At 47.3% G+C, this 17,065-nt stretch overlaps 1 protein-coding gene across 2 annotated transcripts in view; it reads right to left on the bottom strand.

Annotated features, from left to right (window-relative positions):
• The window catches only part of CCAP (Crustacean cardioactive peptide), a 100,824-nt gene that overhangs the window by 8,120 nt on the left and 75,639 nt on the right, over positions 1–17,065 (bottom strand). Inside the window, exons 4-5 of one of the 2 annotated variants that reach the window (XR_008608679.2) lie at positions 7,821–7,941; positions 5,618–5,734 (exon numbers count right to left, since the gene is read on the bottom strand). Coding sequence is in view for 1 of the 2 variants with exons in the window: in XM_050193487.3 (XP_050049444.1) it covers positions 7,867–7,941 (75 nt within the window). In the remaining variant the exon portion in view is untranslated. The remainder of the gene's footprint in view (positions 1–5,617; positions 5,735–7,820; positions 7,942–17,065) is intronic. The other variant, XM_050193487.3, reaches the window with a different exon arrangement.

Below are 17,065 nucleotides of genomic sequence, written 5' to 3'. Positions count from 1 at the left end.
TTAGTATGAGGTGTTCTATTGTTTCTACAGATTTACCACACACAGTACCTGTGTCTTCTTCTTCGTTAAATTTCTTTTTATAGCTCCGCGTTCTAAGACATCCTGATCTAGCTTCAAAGAGTAGGGCACTGCATCTTGAGTTATCATAAAACGCTTCCTTCCTGATCTGCTGTTTCCAGTATCGATATAGTTCCACACTATGCTTCTTTTCCATTGAATTTATCCAATTTCTACCTTCCGCGTTTTTAACCTGTCGTTTAATGCTCTGTCTTTCTTCGTCCTCGTGTCTGGCATACTTACTGGTTAGCTTCCTAGTTCTTTTCCGCCATTGTGAGTCAACGCTCTTTCTGTATAGGTATTTAAACACCTTAGCTGCCCACCTGTTATCGTCCAATTTCCTCAGATGTTTTTCGTATAGGATTTTACTCTGAGCTTCCCGTGCTTCGAACGATGCCCAGCCCATATCTCCCTGTACTGCTTCGTTTGTGGTTTTCCCGTGGGCACCTAGTGCTAACCTTCCCACAGCTCTCTGATTTACTTCTAGTCTCGACTGAACTTCTGTCCTTAAGCACAGGACCGCATTCCCGAAAGTAAGCCCCGGCTACATTATTCCTTTCCAAATACCTCTCAGTACCTCATACCTGTTGTACCCCCACAATCTCCTAGGTTTCATTATCCCGGCATCTCTTCACCCTTTTGCTATGAGATACTGTTCGCGCTTTTCCGTGTACATCTGCCCTTTGTTTATCCATACCCCAAGATATTTGTATTCGGCCACTCGGGGTATTTCATGGCCGCGTATTGTAAGCTTCTGATCAGTTGTATCGTTAAAAAACATCCCACCGTACTTAGCTGCGCTAAATCTGAAGCCTAGACTGTTTCCTTCGTCTCCACAATAATTAACCAGAGTTTGCAAAACTTCCTGGGTATCTGCTAACAGTACAATATCGCCCGCATACATTAAACCCGATAGTCGTTGCTCAACAACTTTTCCGCCTAATCTGTCATCATCATCATCATCATCATCAACAACAACAACAACAACAACAACCTGTTTACGGCCACTGCAGGGCAAAGGCCTCTCCCATACTTCTCCAACTACCCCGGTCATGCGCTAATTGTGGCCATACTGTCCCTGCAAACTTCTTAATCTTATCCGCCCACCTAACTTTCTGCCGCCCCCTGCTACGCTTACCTTCCCTTGGAATCCAATCCGTAACCCTTAATCGCCATCGGTTACCTTCCCTCCTCATTACATGCCCTGTCCATGCCCATTTCTTTTTCTTGATGTTAACTAAGATGTCATTAACTCGCGTTTGTTCCCTCACCCAATCTGTTCTTTTCTTGTCCCTTAACGTTACACCCATCATTCTTCTTTCCATAGCTCGTTGCGTCGTCCTCAATTTAAGTAGAACCCTTTTCGTAAGCCTCCAGGTTTCTGCCCCGTACGTGAGTACTGGTAAAGACAGCTGTTATACACTTTTCTCTTGAGGGATAATGGCAACCTGCTGTTCATATCTGAGAATGCCTGCCAAACGCACCCCAGCCCATTCTTATTCTTCTGATTATTTCAGTCTCATGATCCGGATCCGCGGTCACTACCTGCCCTAAGTAGATGTATTCCCTTACCACTTCCAGTGCCTCGCTAACTATCGTAAACTGCTGTTCTCTTCCGAGACTGTTAAAGATTACTTTAGTTTTCTGCAGGTTAATTTTTAGACCGACCCTTCTGCTTTGCTTCTCCAGGTCAGTGAGCATGTATTGCAATTGGCCCCCTTGAGTTACTAAGGAAGGCAATGCAACATCATCAGCAAATCGCAAGTTACTAAGGTATTCTCCATTAACTCTTATCCCCAATTCTTGCCAATCCATGTCTCTGAGTACCTCCTGCAAACACGCTGTGAATAGCATTGGAGAGATCGTATCTCCCAGCCTGACGCCTTTCTTTATTGGGATTTTGTTGCTTTCTTTACGGAGGATTACGGTGTCTGTGGAGCCGCTATAGATATCTTTCAGTATTTTTACATACGGCTCGTCTACACCGTGATTCCGTAATGCCTGCATGACTGCTGAGGTTTCGACTGAATCAAACGCTTTCTCGTAATCCTAATCTGTACGACAGATTAGACCCTAGATTGCTTCCTTGTAGCCTTCTTTCCATACATATCATATAAAGCATGAACAGCAGCGATGATAGAGGACAACCTTGCCTTAGTCCTTTGTGTACCTCGACAGTTGTCGTACTCTTAATTCCTTCCCATGTTATTTCAAAATTATTTTCTCGATATATTCCCTGTGAGAAATCAATTACCTCATGACCGATACCTTCATTTTTTAATATGTTCCACATGAGTTCCCTGTTCACTTTGTCGAATGCACCGCTTATGTCCAGGGAGGCTAAATACAGAGGTCTATTTTCCGCCTTAGCTATTTCTATGCACTGGTTAAGCACGAACAGGCTATCATCTAAGCGTCTACCACTTCTGAACCCGTTCTGAAGTTCTCCGAGTATTCTATTGCTTTCTACCCATGACTGCATATTTAATTTCACCGCCTGCATCGCCAGCCTGTATATAACTGATGTTATCGTAATTGATCTGAAGGATTTTATGTTCGTTTTATCGCCTTTCCCTTTATAAATCAAATTCATTTTATCTGTTTCCAGCTGTGCGGAATTTGCTTATTTGTTATGATTGCCTCCAATGCTTTTATCAGCGTTTCCTTGCTTCTTGGGCCAAGTTCAGTAATTAACTTGATTGGAATTTCGTTTATCCCTGCGGACGTGCATTTCGGAACATTTGCTTCCGCCTTTTTCCAGTTAAGATTGGTCAGTTCTAAGCTGTATTCTATTGTGCTATCCTGTGTTGCTCCCTCATTTGGGGCGATTACCCTATCGTCTTTCCTAAATGACTCAGCTATAACTGAACCAATGTAGTTCACAGCGTCATCTCCCTCTAAACATTTTCCCTCGGCCTCGTGAATCTGTTCCTGCTTTCTGTGATTCGTTTTACCCAGCCAGCTTATGTGGTTCCAGAATTTTCTTGACCACCCTTTAGTTGCATCGCGAACTACAGCCAGCCAGCGATCAGATGACTGCTTTATTTTAGCCTGGACGAGGACCTGCACTTGTTGTTTCTTTTGTCGATAAGATTCCCATTTTTGGCCTATTTCTTCTTCAGATAACTGCGCCCTCTTTGCTTCTCTGTGTTCCGTGAAGCCAACCGTCGTTGTTCGATGACCTCCATAATTTCCTTATTCCACCAACTTCGTGGCTTCCTCTTTCCTCTCCTGCGGTTTACTCCTTTTACTTCTTTTATTTTTGTACTAATGAGTAGTTCTAAATGATTATAATCCCACTTTTTCATGGAATGTTTCTCTATTGCTTCCTCTATGCCGGCCGCTAGTTGCGCTATTTGTTCGCCATTTAATTTTGCGTACTCTTTTTGACTTCCCTGCATTTCTATTTTGAGCAGGGCTCCTAGCTGTATACTAATACGCTTATGATCGCTTCCGAGGCTGTACTTCCCCTCTTCGTCTATTTCCATTATTGCGAGCTTGCTATACATCCCGTGCGACATCAAGCAGTAGTCAATGGTCGTTTGCCTGTTACGGGATTCCCACGGGATTTGTTCCTCACCTAGTTTCTCTATTTACTATAACTAGGTTGTGTCGCTCACAGAAGTCTAGCATCAACTTCCCGTTACAATCTGTGTATATATCCAGATCCTCGATGTGGCCATTCATGTCACCCAGCAGAATAATATCGGCACCTTCTCCAAACTGCTTTATATCGTCATTGAGACACTTCACAAGATCATTGTTCTCTTGCCTGCATTTGTCCCCTGTCCCTAAATAAACTACTCCTGTCATGTCTTTTTACCGGCAATTGTAGCTGACACCCAGACATGTTCGTTGCAAGTTGACTTTATTCTTTGCCAATTTGTTCCTTGATGTAATAGCATACCTATCCTTCCTCCATTCCTCTCCGTTTTTGTTCTGTTGCTCCCTTGCCAGACGTAGCCCTCAATAAACGGTGGGTCTTCTAGATCCCTGAGATGTGTTTCGCATAGCGCGTATACACCTACTTCTTCGTCCTTGAACTGCTGTTCTATTTCTAACCACTTCGCTCTCTTTCTACCGCCGTGCATGTTTATGTACCTGGTCCTGGTGTCAAATTGTTTATATATATATATATATATATATATATATATATATATATATATATATATATAATGAGAGAGAGAGAGAAACGGCGGAAGCCTGTTTGCCAATGGCGATTTGTTGCCTGCAACCTCGTTTTGGACGAAGTGTCTGTTAAAGTAGTTTGTGGCCACCTGGGATTGTTTCAGCGCCGTTTGTGGATCAGGAGGGGACGCGTCTTCCATGGCGGTGTCGGTGTGTAGTGGGCCATCCTCATCATGCACTTCGCTCGATTGACTTGTACTTGCTCGGCAAGATGGCGGTCACGGCGCTTCCGAGCTTCATTTGCTTTGGTACCCGGAGATGCAGCGAGTCGCTTCAAACGCATTGCCTCTCTTGCGTTAGCCCGTCGCGTCCCTGGACTCTGTGGTGTCGGACGCGCCTCGCCGCCCTGATGCATGCGACGTATACGCTCAGCCTCTCTTGAGCGCCGCTTGCGTTCAGCGGCTGCCGCACGTCGCGTGTTGGGAGACACTGGCTTGGCGAGACGAGGCATCCTTCCCACACGATACCGCAAAGTAAACTGCCGCCACCGCCGCCGCCACACCACACCCAAGGAGACGGTCGCCACGCGCGCCTCGCGACGGTGACGTCAAGCCACATAGCGCCCAATCGGGAGGCCACCTCAAGCGCCTGACGACAGTGACGTCGGCGCACCGTGGAACACACGGCCGCCACGTGTGCCGATGTGATGAGTCATCCCGCGCGGCGCCGAGCCACCCCGACACCCGCATTTGACGACAGTGACGTCATGCACGCGAGCCAACCAGGAGGCGCGCACCTGCGCCTAGCGACAGTGACGTCACGACACAGAGGAGACCAATCAGGAGGCCAGAAAGCTGTGACGGTTTCTGCTAACGGCAGATGACCTTGACAATGAACCATTAAAGGCTTCCGCCTTAATAGCGACACTATTTCAGCGGCTCCAGACGACCGATCAGGAAACGGGTGCCCAGAGCGAGCGGCGCTGATGAGTGTGTGTCGCGCTTCGACGTGACGTGGCATAAACATATCATTAGCCCTTGTTGCGGAAGGAAGCCCGAACACACGAGGCAGCAAAAAGAAAGAAAGCTTGGGCTTGAGTAAATGTTGAGCGCAGAACTGTTTAGTCGTGAAGGAAAATACATCAGTCACGCTCCTCTATTCGTTCGCGATCACATCTTACTAGCAAGAAACCCGACGCGGTTGCTTAGAGGCTATGACGTTGCGCTGCTAAGCACGAGGTCGCGTGATCGAATCCCGGCCGCGACGGCCGCATTTCGACGGGGACGAAATGCGAAAACGCTCGTGCCCCGTGCATTGGGGGCGCATTAGTTAAAGAACCCCAGGTGGTCAAAATTAACCCGAAGTCCCCCACTACGGCGTGCCTCATAATCAGTTGGCGGTTTTGGCTCGTAAAATCCCAGAATTAACTTACTAGCGAGTGTCGCTGGTGCGTTTCTTGCGGCTAGCGGCCACCGGAAACGCCAAGGCCATCCCGGACAGTGCTGCTGAGACAAGCGGATTTTGTTTCTTGATCGGTCGTCTGGGAGCGCTGAAATAGTGGTGCTATTTATATATACATCATTATCACGCGCTTGTTTTCTTGTATTTCGCGGGCTCTCTTTAAAGGCAAGTACAAGAGGCACATTCAACGCTACTTAGTGGCAAACATTTCAGATGGCCATTTTTTAAATGTGACCTACAACTTTCCTACTGACACTTTTTTGGTGAAGCCAATATTTAAAAAGCTAAGCAATTAGTTTATACTAATCAATGGACTTTGAAAAACGAAAGAAATACCGCAGACTAGGACGCGCGATTCTCAACACCACTCAGTTGGTTTCAGCACCCTAGCACACAATGTCGTTTTTAAAACATTGGTTACATTTAGCTGGGACACCCTACATATGAAGTAGTTCTTCGGATCCGGTGCTTAATAATTTGAAAAAAATTGCAGGCGCACGTAGAAAAACAAGAACAAACATTTAATTTCGACGTTTCGGGATCCGTTTTTGATGCCGGACCCCGGCCGGAACGTCGACATTAAATATTTGTTCTTAGTTTTCTACGTGCGCATGCAATTTTTAAAAGTGTGTGTATGTGTGCGTGTGCGCTCGTGCGTGTGCGTTCGTGCGTGCGTTCGAGCGTGTGTGTGTGTGTGTTCACGGGTAGATGGTGAAAGAGGAAGATTACTCGGGCCCTCCGCGTGGCACATAGGTGTTACTGAATTAATTGAATTTCTCAAAGTAAAATGCGTCAGAAAATTCGTAAAGTCCGACTTACAGACAACCTACAGACACGATATAGCATCGTGAAAATAATACGAGAAAATAATTTGAATATACGAGAAAACATAATTTTGTTACGCGGAAACTCAAACACAAGCCCCTTTTTTCTTGCTTACGTGGGTACAGCCGTAGAAGTTTTGGGTAAAACATCTTTCGGATGTTCAGGAGCACAGCACAACCTCACGCGAGGTGACCAGATATTCACCATCATATCTAACGTATCGGATACCTTCTTACACACCGTTGTTAAATACAACTCTGGAAAGCCTGGAAAAAGCAAGGAAGATTGCAGTCCGAAACACGATCGCCTACCGTGAGAAGAATAAGGCCATTTACGACAATAACTTCTTTCCAAAAGATCTTCAAGTTGGCGAGCTGGTGCTCTACGAAACGCATGGTACCCAAACAAAGGAAAACTAGTTCGGTCATGCGCAGGGTGCATCCCGTGAACTTTGTGATTGATCGATGGGTGACAGCATTATGCAGAACTGCCGACATCATTGTGCACGTTAGCAAACTTCACCGTTACTACTGTCCCAACACGTTGTCCCTCTCTCGGGGGTAGTGGGAAAGGGTGTGACGGTTCACGGGTGTGTGGTGAACGAGGAAGATGACCATGGGCGCGGATTGGCAATAAACTGGTGGTCGACTGACGCCATCATATGACTGCTTCGTCATATATATATATATATATATATATATATATATATATATATATATATATATATATATTAGCAACCGCCCACAGTTCCCCTGTGGTGTGGTGATTCGCAGTTCTTAACGTCTGTTCAAGATAATTGCACAAAGTATCGTGTGCTATATTCAGCTTCGGAGCTCGTAGCGTAGGTTTATAATTTAACGCATTTCAGCGTATAGTTGGCCATCAAATTTGGCCCGCCTATTGCCGACACATCGGTGTAAAATCGGCAGCCAACTCTCCCAACGCCTTGCCAATTGTCGGCCATTGGCCAATTTCGTTTCGATCCTATAAGTGAAGTGATCCGCCTTAAATGCTTGCCGTCCGTTTTTCTCTGTAACCAAGCGTGGGCACACGTCAGCGGCTTCTATAGATCTTGTTTTTCTGATTTTACTAAAACCTAGATAGTTAATCCCTCCCAAGAAAAAAAATGAAACAATAAAAAACTAACAGGAGAGAATACACAAACTGGCAAAGCACCAAATCCTGACGCATTCAGGTGCGATGCACAGTTAACAAGCACAGCAGATGCGAAATGTGTTTTCTTCAATTTAGGCTCGCTCGAGGGGGAGGGAGGGGGGAGCTGCAGTTACATTAGTTGGGCTGAATGTGCCGACTGTGTTCACGCCAACGAACTCAGTAGCCGCCGGCACCTGTGCTAATGATGCTTGGAATGTGATGAGCGTGGCCCACTTCGAGCTATGGGCCATTCATGGCGAACCTCCGCTTCCGCAGCAGGCTGGGTAGATTCACCAATATGGCACCGCTCCGGAGCTGCAACAGAAAATGCCCACATGCGAGTTAGATGAGCCAAACAATGAACTAAGGTGGACAGACAGTGCCTAGTGGTCGACCAGTCAAACATTACAAGTTATCTGACTGCCTTGCTACGTCACACACGTCGCTGACCATTCAGAAGCGAGCCCGGGGGTACCATGAAATGCTGCCTTCTGCGCATAACTGTGCCATATATATATAGAATGATTCTCGATTATGTGAATATATCAGAGTTCGCACAAACCGATTTATATGTGCCGTTTCTTACACCTAGCGCCTAGAGCTAACGTTTCGGCAAAAGCTGGGTGAGGGAAGTTTTCAAAAGGAAGGATTATAGTTGTGATATTGAGGGGTTGTGATTATGATTCTTCCAAGAAGTAGGAGTGACACACAAAAAATTCACTGACGATTACGATACTCCCTAATGCGAAATATCCCCCACACCAGTGCAGGGTAGCAAACCGGCAACTCGCCTCTGGTTAACCTCCCTGCCTTTCCTCTCTCTCTCTCTCTCTGAGCGCAGCGCTATGCATGCTTTCATTCCGCGATATCTTGGCTGGCGCGGACAATCTGTCTCGTGCGGCACGTTCTAGACGGAGCGAATTGTACGTCTGCCTCGCTAATCGGGAGATAGCGATAGACAGCGCGTGGGTCAAGCGTTGGTGCGATTCACAGCAACCGCCGCAGATAGACCTCCGCTCATGCAGCCCTTTGTTTCCATAGAGACGACGCGCCTTTGGCGCCGTATCGTAGCCATCGTCGCCGTACAACCCGTCTTGCGCGGCGCTACGCTTTTCTTCTCACGCTTTCGTTCCACCAACGACGAGAGCGGCTCTTCGTCGCGGGGAAGTCGTGCCACCGGTGTCAGCGGCGACAACACCTAAAAAAGCGTCACATCGATCCTTACTCGTAGTATGGTGGCTAGAACGAGAAGAAAGGGGGTTAACCGAGGGGCCCGATTTTTATTATTCATATCATGAGAAGCCAACAAACAAGACGCCAAGGAAAACATAGGGGAAATTACTTGTACTTATTGATGGAATTAGAGAAATGATAAATTAATGGCAAGTGGATGAAAAAACTTACCGCAGGTGGGGAACGACATTACGCGTGCGATGCTCTAATCAATTGGTTCAAAAGCTGCAGCCGCGTGGGCGGTCTCATCTGAGCTTCCAGGGGAGGTTGGCGTGAGGTGAGGAGGGCTACCTTCGTCCGCGGCGTCAGCTGCTGAGATCAGTTCACGGTACCAGCGTGTGTGACGGGAATCACTACTCCTGCGAGAAGCGATGGCGAGCGGCTACGAGTAAGGCTCAGAGCGACGCTCCCTTGGGTGTTGTCGCCGCTGACACTGGTGGCACAATTTCTCTGCGACGAAGGGCCGCTCTCGTCGTTGGTGGAACGAAAGCGCAAGAAAAGCGTAGTGCAGCGCAAAACGGGCTGTGCGGCAACGATGACTACGATATGGCGCCCGAGTAGCGCGCGTGATCTGTATGGAAACAAAGTACAACATGAGCGGAGTCTGCATGCGGAGGCTGCTGTGAATTGCACCTACGCGTAACCCACGCGCTGCCTCTCGCGATCTCCGTATTAGCGAGGCAGTCGCACCACACTTCGCTCCGTTTCTGATGTGCCGCATGAGACAGATTGTTCGCGCCAGTTACGCTACTTACACGTTCTCTTCCTCATATAAACCGTGTACCTGTATAATTAATATACAAAATATAGACACCCGAAACGAAAACGCGTATAGAGCTGCGCTTGAATTTCGCATTTGGCAGTATCGTAATCGTCGGTGAAGTTGTGTCATCCCTTCTCAGAAGAACACGCAGCACAACCCCTTATTACTGCAACTAAACCCTCCTTTTAGACATTTTCACTTCTCTTACCCATCCCTAATAACCTCTTTCGCAGATACCCGTTTATTCTCCTCGCCTTTTTGGGAGGAGGGGATACTGAGCTATATATGTAAACTCTCCCAAGGAAACCAGTTGCTGCCGGAGAGACTAGACCCCTTATGGAAACGTTGGCTCTAGGATTCCCTTGTTCAGCCGGAGTTGATCACTTCGCCTCCATGTTCCTGTGTGAGCCTTGTGTCGTGTTTGGACTTTATACAAATTAGCATTTTAGGCGATGCCATGTGCAGATAGTAAAATAATACCGAGAAAGCTCTAACGGCGCCTCGACGATAACAGGGAACAGCGTCTTTTTACTTGATCTTTAAGATAACGTTTGTTAAAATCGTGTGCAGTATGCTGTACGTATCTCATTGTCGAAATGGGCATTAATCCGTTTAAATTCACGAGCCTACTGTCGCGTCGATGGGCCCCATTATAGATTCCTCGCGATGACCGTATATCGCCTTGAACGCTAAAACATGAATTCTGATAGCGAGAGCATACATCATCTACTTGTTCAATACAAAGTCTGGTTTTTAACTCTATCGTTACCGGTAGAAATGTGTTCATTTTCGGTGCTTTTATGTTTTATCGTTTTATTTCAAGACGTAGTAGTCGCAATTAACGTATACAGCGATGCGTCAAATTATAGCCTCGTCACTAGTGTGTAGAATGGTGTAAAGCAGTAATAATTGCTGCAACAGTTTTTCAGAATGCTTGTGTGAAACTTCAAAGAAGCATCCCAAGGAACACGAATGAAAGTAATAATTTGATATTTTTAGTAAGTGTTGAGAGTAGAAAAAACCTTGAAATATACAAAATATGGGCCTGGTTCCTTCCTGATTTCCAACTTCTGTAGTCAGATCTCGCAATAAGTTATTCTAAAGATTTGTTGGCATCAATACTTAGTGATGGCAATGTTGTGCGGAAAAACTGGTAAGTTCCTATTGTGCAAAGAGCATTTGTTTTTACTCATTGCAGCAGGCACCTTGTTTGTATTTTAGTGCACTCTATAGGCTGACGAAGCAATGGTTGTCAGGTCAGGAAGCGTGCTGGAGTCTCCTTGTACTTGCAGAGCTTTCTTGCGCAAGCAAGGTGGCCTAGTTTGCGTTGAACTGGCTCTGGAGCCTCCATAAGTTTTTTAAGTGCCTTTATAGTGTTGTACAGTAATGTGGAGTGTTGCACGTGCAACACTCCACATTACTCCACATTACAATACTCCACATTACAATATTACTGTACAGTAATATTGTACAGTATTGAATAAGGACACTTACACTGGTGGTGTTCAAAATGTAAGAGATTAGAAAGCTAGACCAGCATCGGTCGAAAATCGGTCTGAAATCGATTGCGCGATCTTGTGTGAGCGAAAACACCGCACGACGGGAGAGCTTGCTCGTAATAATTTGAACGTACGCTGTCGAATCGCTGACGGATGAGAGAAATCCACGGTGGGGAAAATAGAGGTGCAGTTGGCATTAGTCGAATCAAAACAACGCGCACTCACGAGCATCTATCGTTGTTTGTTTGAGACATCGTTAAAAGAGCCTATGCGGATCGGAAAATTCACAACTCGAAGAAATCCTCTGTGTCTTCACGGCTTCCCTCATTTAAAAATTATGTTGCCGAGTCGACTAAAGAAGTGCTACTGCATGCTAGTTTCCACGATAGTTCTAGTCGAAGTTTTATTTTTCCAGATTCCCGAATCTGCCCAAAATTGAGAAATTCGGCAAATAGTTGAAATTCAGTCGTCATTTCAGACGGCGCATGATGTTGCTAGCAGAAGAATTCCGACGGAAATGTTTAACAACACGATTTCTATAATCGCGGTATTGTATATAGGCGCAGTAACGAAGGAGTTCATTCAACTTGGTATGTTATTTGCTTGCTTGCTCGCTGAGTAAGCGCACTCCGGTGACGTCTTTATTGAAGTTTTATAGGAATTTAAGAGGGTGAACAGTAATGGGTCTTTCGACCTCAGTTATTTGAAGGAAACTTGCTCCATACATTCCTGCTTGCTAGCAGTAAGGTTGGTTTTGCTTTTATATATATATATATATATATATATATATATATAGAGAGAGAGAGAGAGAGAGAGAGTTCAAGCGCCAGTGGCAGATATGTAAGGCCGGACACGTCATTTAGCCTTAGGGGTGTCCAGCATTCGTAAATGCCCCCACCGTCGTGCAGATCGTTTGTGCAATAACAGACAAGCTTGCCGATGCCGATTGTCTACTTTCTAAAGAAGACTGGAAGCTACTCATCTACATGAGAAGTAACCACGCGGAACCGGCATTGGGTACAGCTGGCGTAAACAAAACGCGGAATACGCGTCGGGATATAGCATACCGGCGGCTAAACGACCAGGCGCAAGAGGAGCAACGCCAGGTGGGAGTTGCGCACGTGGAACAAGACTCGCCCGGAGGAGGCACCCGTAGCCGCACTCCCATATCAGAGGAGGAGGCAGCAGAAGCCGCCGATGAGGCGGACACCCACGAGGTTCCGAGCCAGCGAACAAAACTCCTAACCGCCCAGCTGGCGGACGAAGTTTGAAGAAAGCGAGGGCAGGCGCGACGGCAGGGAAGGCAGGCATGTTTGTTTCAGACAGCCTTAATTCTATACCACTGGAACTCAATTGCTTGCAGTAAAGTGAAACAGCTGGTGTTGCCTGCTAACAGGCGTCAAGAGGTATTGCTGCTGCACATGAGTCCCAGTGGGGCGGCCATCTGGGTCCAAAGAAGACGAAGCTGAGAATAAAATATAGCTTCTTGTGGCCTGGCCTAGAGGAGGATGTTAAAAGGCTCTGCAGGACGTGCCATGGCTGTCAGGTTCGATCGGATAGACGCCTTAAAGACAGAGTACCTAACGCCGTTCACAAGGCCAGATCGCCCTTTCCAGGTGGTAAATGTTGACGTAATTGGACCGCTTGACGTACCGTCCGCCAGGGACCACAAATACGCGTTGTGCCTAGTAGACCTATGCACGTGCTGGTCTGAGGTAGTGTGTTTGCGATCCCTGACGGCCAAAGCGACTTGCGACACCTTGCTATCCATTTTCAGCCGTACTGGTATCCCGGGGGTAATCTGTTCCGACCAGGGCACTAATTTCACGGCACAGCTCACTCAAGCAATGCTGGCCAGATTAGGGTGCTCGCCCCGGTTCTCCACGCCGGGGCACCCAGAAAGCAACGGCACAGTAGAACGATGGAACCGAGTCCTAAAGAATATGTTGTTTCACGTAATGGAAAGAGACCCCAAGAATTGGGACAGGCTCGTGCCGTTCGTATGATGGGCATACAGGAAGGTCCCTCACGACACCACCGAGGTTGAGCCATTCCGGCTGTTGTGCGGTAGGTATCCCCCCGGGCCGCTGGATATTCTACAGCGCAGCTGGACAGGCGAGATTCTCCTTCCCAACACATTGAGGGAGGAGCCCGCCAAATATCTCCAGCAGTTATGGGAACAGTTAGAGAGAGAGAGAGAGAGGCAGTGGAAAGACAGGGAGGTTAACCAGAGATTATCTGCGTTTGGCTACCCTGTACTGGGGCAGAGGCAGAAGGATGCGATAAGTGTGAGAGAGAAAAGGATAAACAATAATGAAAAAAAAAATGAAAACACACACGCACACGCACGCACACACACACATGCTAACTGTTTCTGCGGGCACTGCCACGCAGTGTGCAAAGGCGTGCCTAGTGTTACGCAGTGTCACCGTACAATTCTACGTCACACAGTGCACACTCACAATTTGTCAGAAAGTCCCGTGTCTTTTAAATACCGCAGCAGCGCCTTCATAGCGGATCGCGCTGATGGTCGCGTAGGCTAGTTTCCAAGGATGTTGTTTTCTGTCATTGGGCGCTTGTCCAGTTTGTCTAGGGTGGCTGAGAGGACTGCTCTTTGCGGGTTGAAACGAGGGCACTCGCAAAGAAGGTGCGCGATTGTTTCATTGCACCCGCAGAAATCACAAAGTGGGCTGTTGGCCATACCGATAAGAAAGGAGTACGCATTTGAAAATGCTACTTCAAGCCATAGACGCACTAGAAGGGTGCACTTACGTCGTGAAAGGTCGGGGCGAAATACGGAGCTGTAAATTAGGATCCAGGGTATGAAGGCGTGCACTTGTGAACTCCGATGAATTCCACTGAACTAATGTCAGGTCACGCGCAAGTGCGGAAAGATTTTTCGCTGCATCGGCTCTCGAAAGAGGAATGACAACGCAGTTGCCGTCATGGGCAGATCGGGCAGCTGTGTCTGCTCGATCGTTGCCATGTATGCCACAATGACTAGGCAACCACTGATATATCATATCGTGTCTTTCGTCAACTATGCTATGGTGGACTTCTCTGATCTCTGCGACGAGCTGCTCATGTGATCCATGGCGCAGTGCTGAGAGTACACTCTGTAGGGCTGCCTTGGAATCACAGAAGATTGACCATGCATGGGGTGGTTCCTCCTGAATGTAATGAAGAGCCGCACGCAGGGCTACCAGTTCAGCAGCTGTCGTTGATGATACATGTGACGTTTTTACCTGCATTTTGACGGATCTTGTTGGTATCACCACAGCGGCAGCTGAACTTGCAGGTGTGACTGAGCCATCGATTTGAACGTGTACGCGTTCACTGTGCACCTCATGTAAAAGTCCTAGTGTGGCCTGCTTCAGGGAAAACGACGGAATGTTAGCTTTCTTCGGGATTCCTGGGATGGTGAGGTGTATATCAGGTTTGTGCAGGCACCATAAAGGTGAGGATGGTTTTGCTGTAGGCATGTAGTTCGATGGCAACGAGGTACGATTGGCAACAATTATACGACTGAAAGTCGCGTGTGGCCTTTCTGCGGGTAGAGCGGCAAGGTGGTGAGAAGGTAGTGGGGCAATATGCCGAGTATGCGCCCTGAGAGCGTCGGTTGCCAAGTACGTTGATATTGGGTGATCTCGAGCTATGACAATCGTTGCCGCTGTAGATGCACACATCGGAAGACCGAGACACGTCCTTAGGGCTTGAGCTTGTAGTCCCTGGAGTACACGCAGGTTTGTTTTGCAGGTGTTACTAAGCACGGGGAGGCTGTATCTTGCGAAACCGAGGAACAAGGCGTTATAAAGCTGCAGCATTGACCGCACCGATGTGCCTCATAACTTTCCGCCGAGAAATTTAAGGAGATGTATTATTGTCACTAACCTCTTCTTTAGGTATGAAACGTGCGGGCTCCATGATAGGTCGCGGTCGATAATTACCCCTAAAAAGCAGTGTTTCCGTGCGTTTGCAATAGCTTTCCCATTGACAGTTACAGAGTAACGCTTCATTGTCTTCCAAGTGAATGCAACAAGGCAGCATTTCTCTGAAGACAGCTCTAAGTTCTGTTTTCGCAAGTATACAGTGAAGTTAACGTACACTCTAAGAAGAATTCAGGGGAAAACGGGAGTAACTGCGCAGTTAGTCCCAAAAAGGGCGCTTTCGTCCCTCAAGGGAGCAACTGCATGGATGTGCGTGCCGTGTGCAAATTTTGGAGAGTAAGTGTTTAGTCTCTGGTCGGAAAGAGAGCAACGGGAGGACGAACGGCAACAGTTACTCCCCATGCGCTCCGCTGTTTTCGTCCGTGTCGTGCAGTGATGCAGCAAAAACTGTATTTTCTATAAAGCGTGAATAGTTCGAAGTTCATGCACTGTCCATTGAACTACATGCAAAGCAGCACTTTGCCTCTTCGTGAGAAAATTGCGTGAAATTTAAAGTTGGAATGTGAAGAGCCATGCCCTTCGTGCACACCCCATAAGTGAGCGATACACATTAAACGTGGAAGTCATTGATAGACTGCCAGATTTTGCTGGTCAATAGTACCTAAGTTCCTTCCGTTCCAAGGAGATTACGAACTTAACTGAAGCGATGTGTAGCTCAAACGGGACACACTAAGCGACAGAGCAATTGTCCAGCTCTGTCGTCTTAGGTGCCCCGTTTGAGCTCGCTACATGTTTACATCGTGTAGTGCCTCAGTTTAAAGCACACTAAAAATACTCGGGCAGATTTCTTTTCGCACTCGCTTATGGTTTCAAGTACACTCAGCGTCACACTCTCCCCGCGCAGCATACACAAAATGCCGAGTCGCTTTTACATTGCCGCACCTGCGTTCCGTGGCTTAACCTGTCTTAATTTCCCACCCCGTCAACCAATCTGCCGTGGTGCAGTGGTTAGAGTAGTTGACATGGGAGTCTGAGGACGTGAGTTCGAATCCTGCTTTCGGGCACTTTTTTTTCTTTTTTTTTTCAGCTCAGTAATCTTTTTTATTAGCGTATAAATGCCTAATTTCATTAATTCCACCTTTGCGGAGCATCGGAAATAATGACCGTTACTCCTTTGAGGAGCATCGGAAAAGAGCAACTGTTAGTCCTCGGAGGAGTAACGGCATGGGGAGTAACAGTTCATCCCCTCGCACTTACCCCCTAAAAGGAGGAATGGTTGTGGCAGATCAGTTGCTCCCCTAAAGGAGTAACCTCAGTACCCCATTTCCTCCTTTTCTTCTTAGAGTGTAGCTGCCTTTTGTAGCCTTGCTCCTACCTGCAGTCGCGTTACAGCAGATGTCCAAATGCAGATATCGTCGGCATATATTGATACCTGAACTGTGTTGGGAAAGCATCTGAATAGGCCAACGAGCACTAAAGGTTGAATAGCGTCGGGCTCAACACTCCGCCTTGCTGTACTCCACGGAATGTTTGGTGTTGAGTCGTGGCGCCATCCTCGGTCATCACGAAGAAATGCCTGTTGCATTATCATAGGCGCCTTTTATGCCAAGTAATAATGCCGCAGTGAGGCGTTTCAGACGTTTTTGATGTTGAACAAACGTCACCAAATCGATGACATTGTCTATGGATGAGCGCCCACGCCGGGAGCCAGCCATAGCATCTGGGTACACGTTGTAATTTTCCAGGTACCACTCCAGGCGCGTCAAAATCATTCTTTCCATTATTTTCCCTATGCAACTGGCCAGAGCGATGGGGTGGTACGATGACAAATCTAACGGTGATTTACGAGGTTTAGGAAGTGGAACTAAGCGGCTGCATTTCCATTCACGTGGAACCAAACCGTTGCGCCAAGACTCATTGTGGAACAGTTAGAAGTAGCGACAGGGGTAACTGGACTGACAGCGAGCGCACGACAGGGGAGCTACGCGCTCGCGTATAATAGGTCGACGCGCCACAATACGTTCAGCGTGGGGGACTAGGATCTGGTGTTCGACACG

Source organism: Dermacentor andersoni, chromosome 1, assembly GCF_023375885.2.
Source record: "Dermacentor andersoni chromosome 1, qqDerAnde1_hic_scaffold, whole genome shotgun sequence".
Classification (NCBI taxonomy): domain Eukaryota; kingdom Metazoa; phylum Arthropoda; class Arachnida; order Ixodida; family Ixodidae; genus Dermacentor; species Dermacentor andersoni.
The sequence above is the reverse complement of the archived record's forward strand: the minus strand, read 5'-3'. Positions and strand labels throughout refer to the sequence as shown.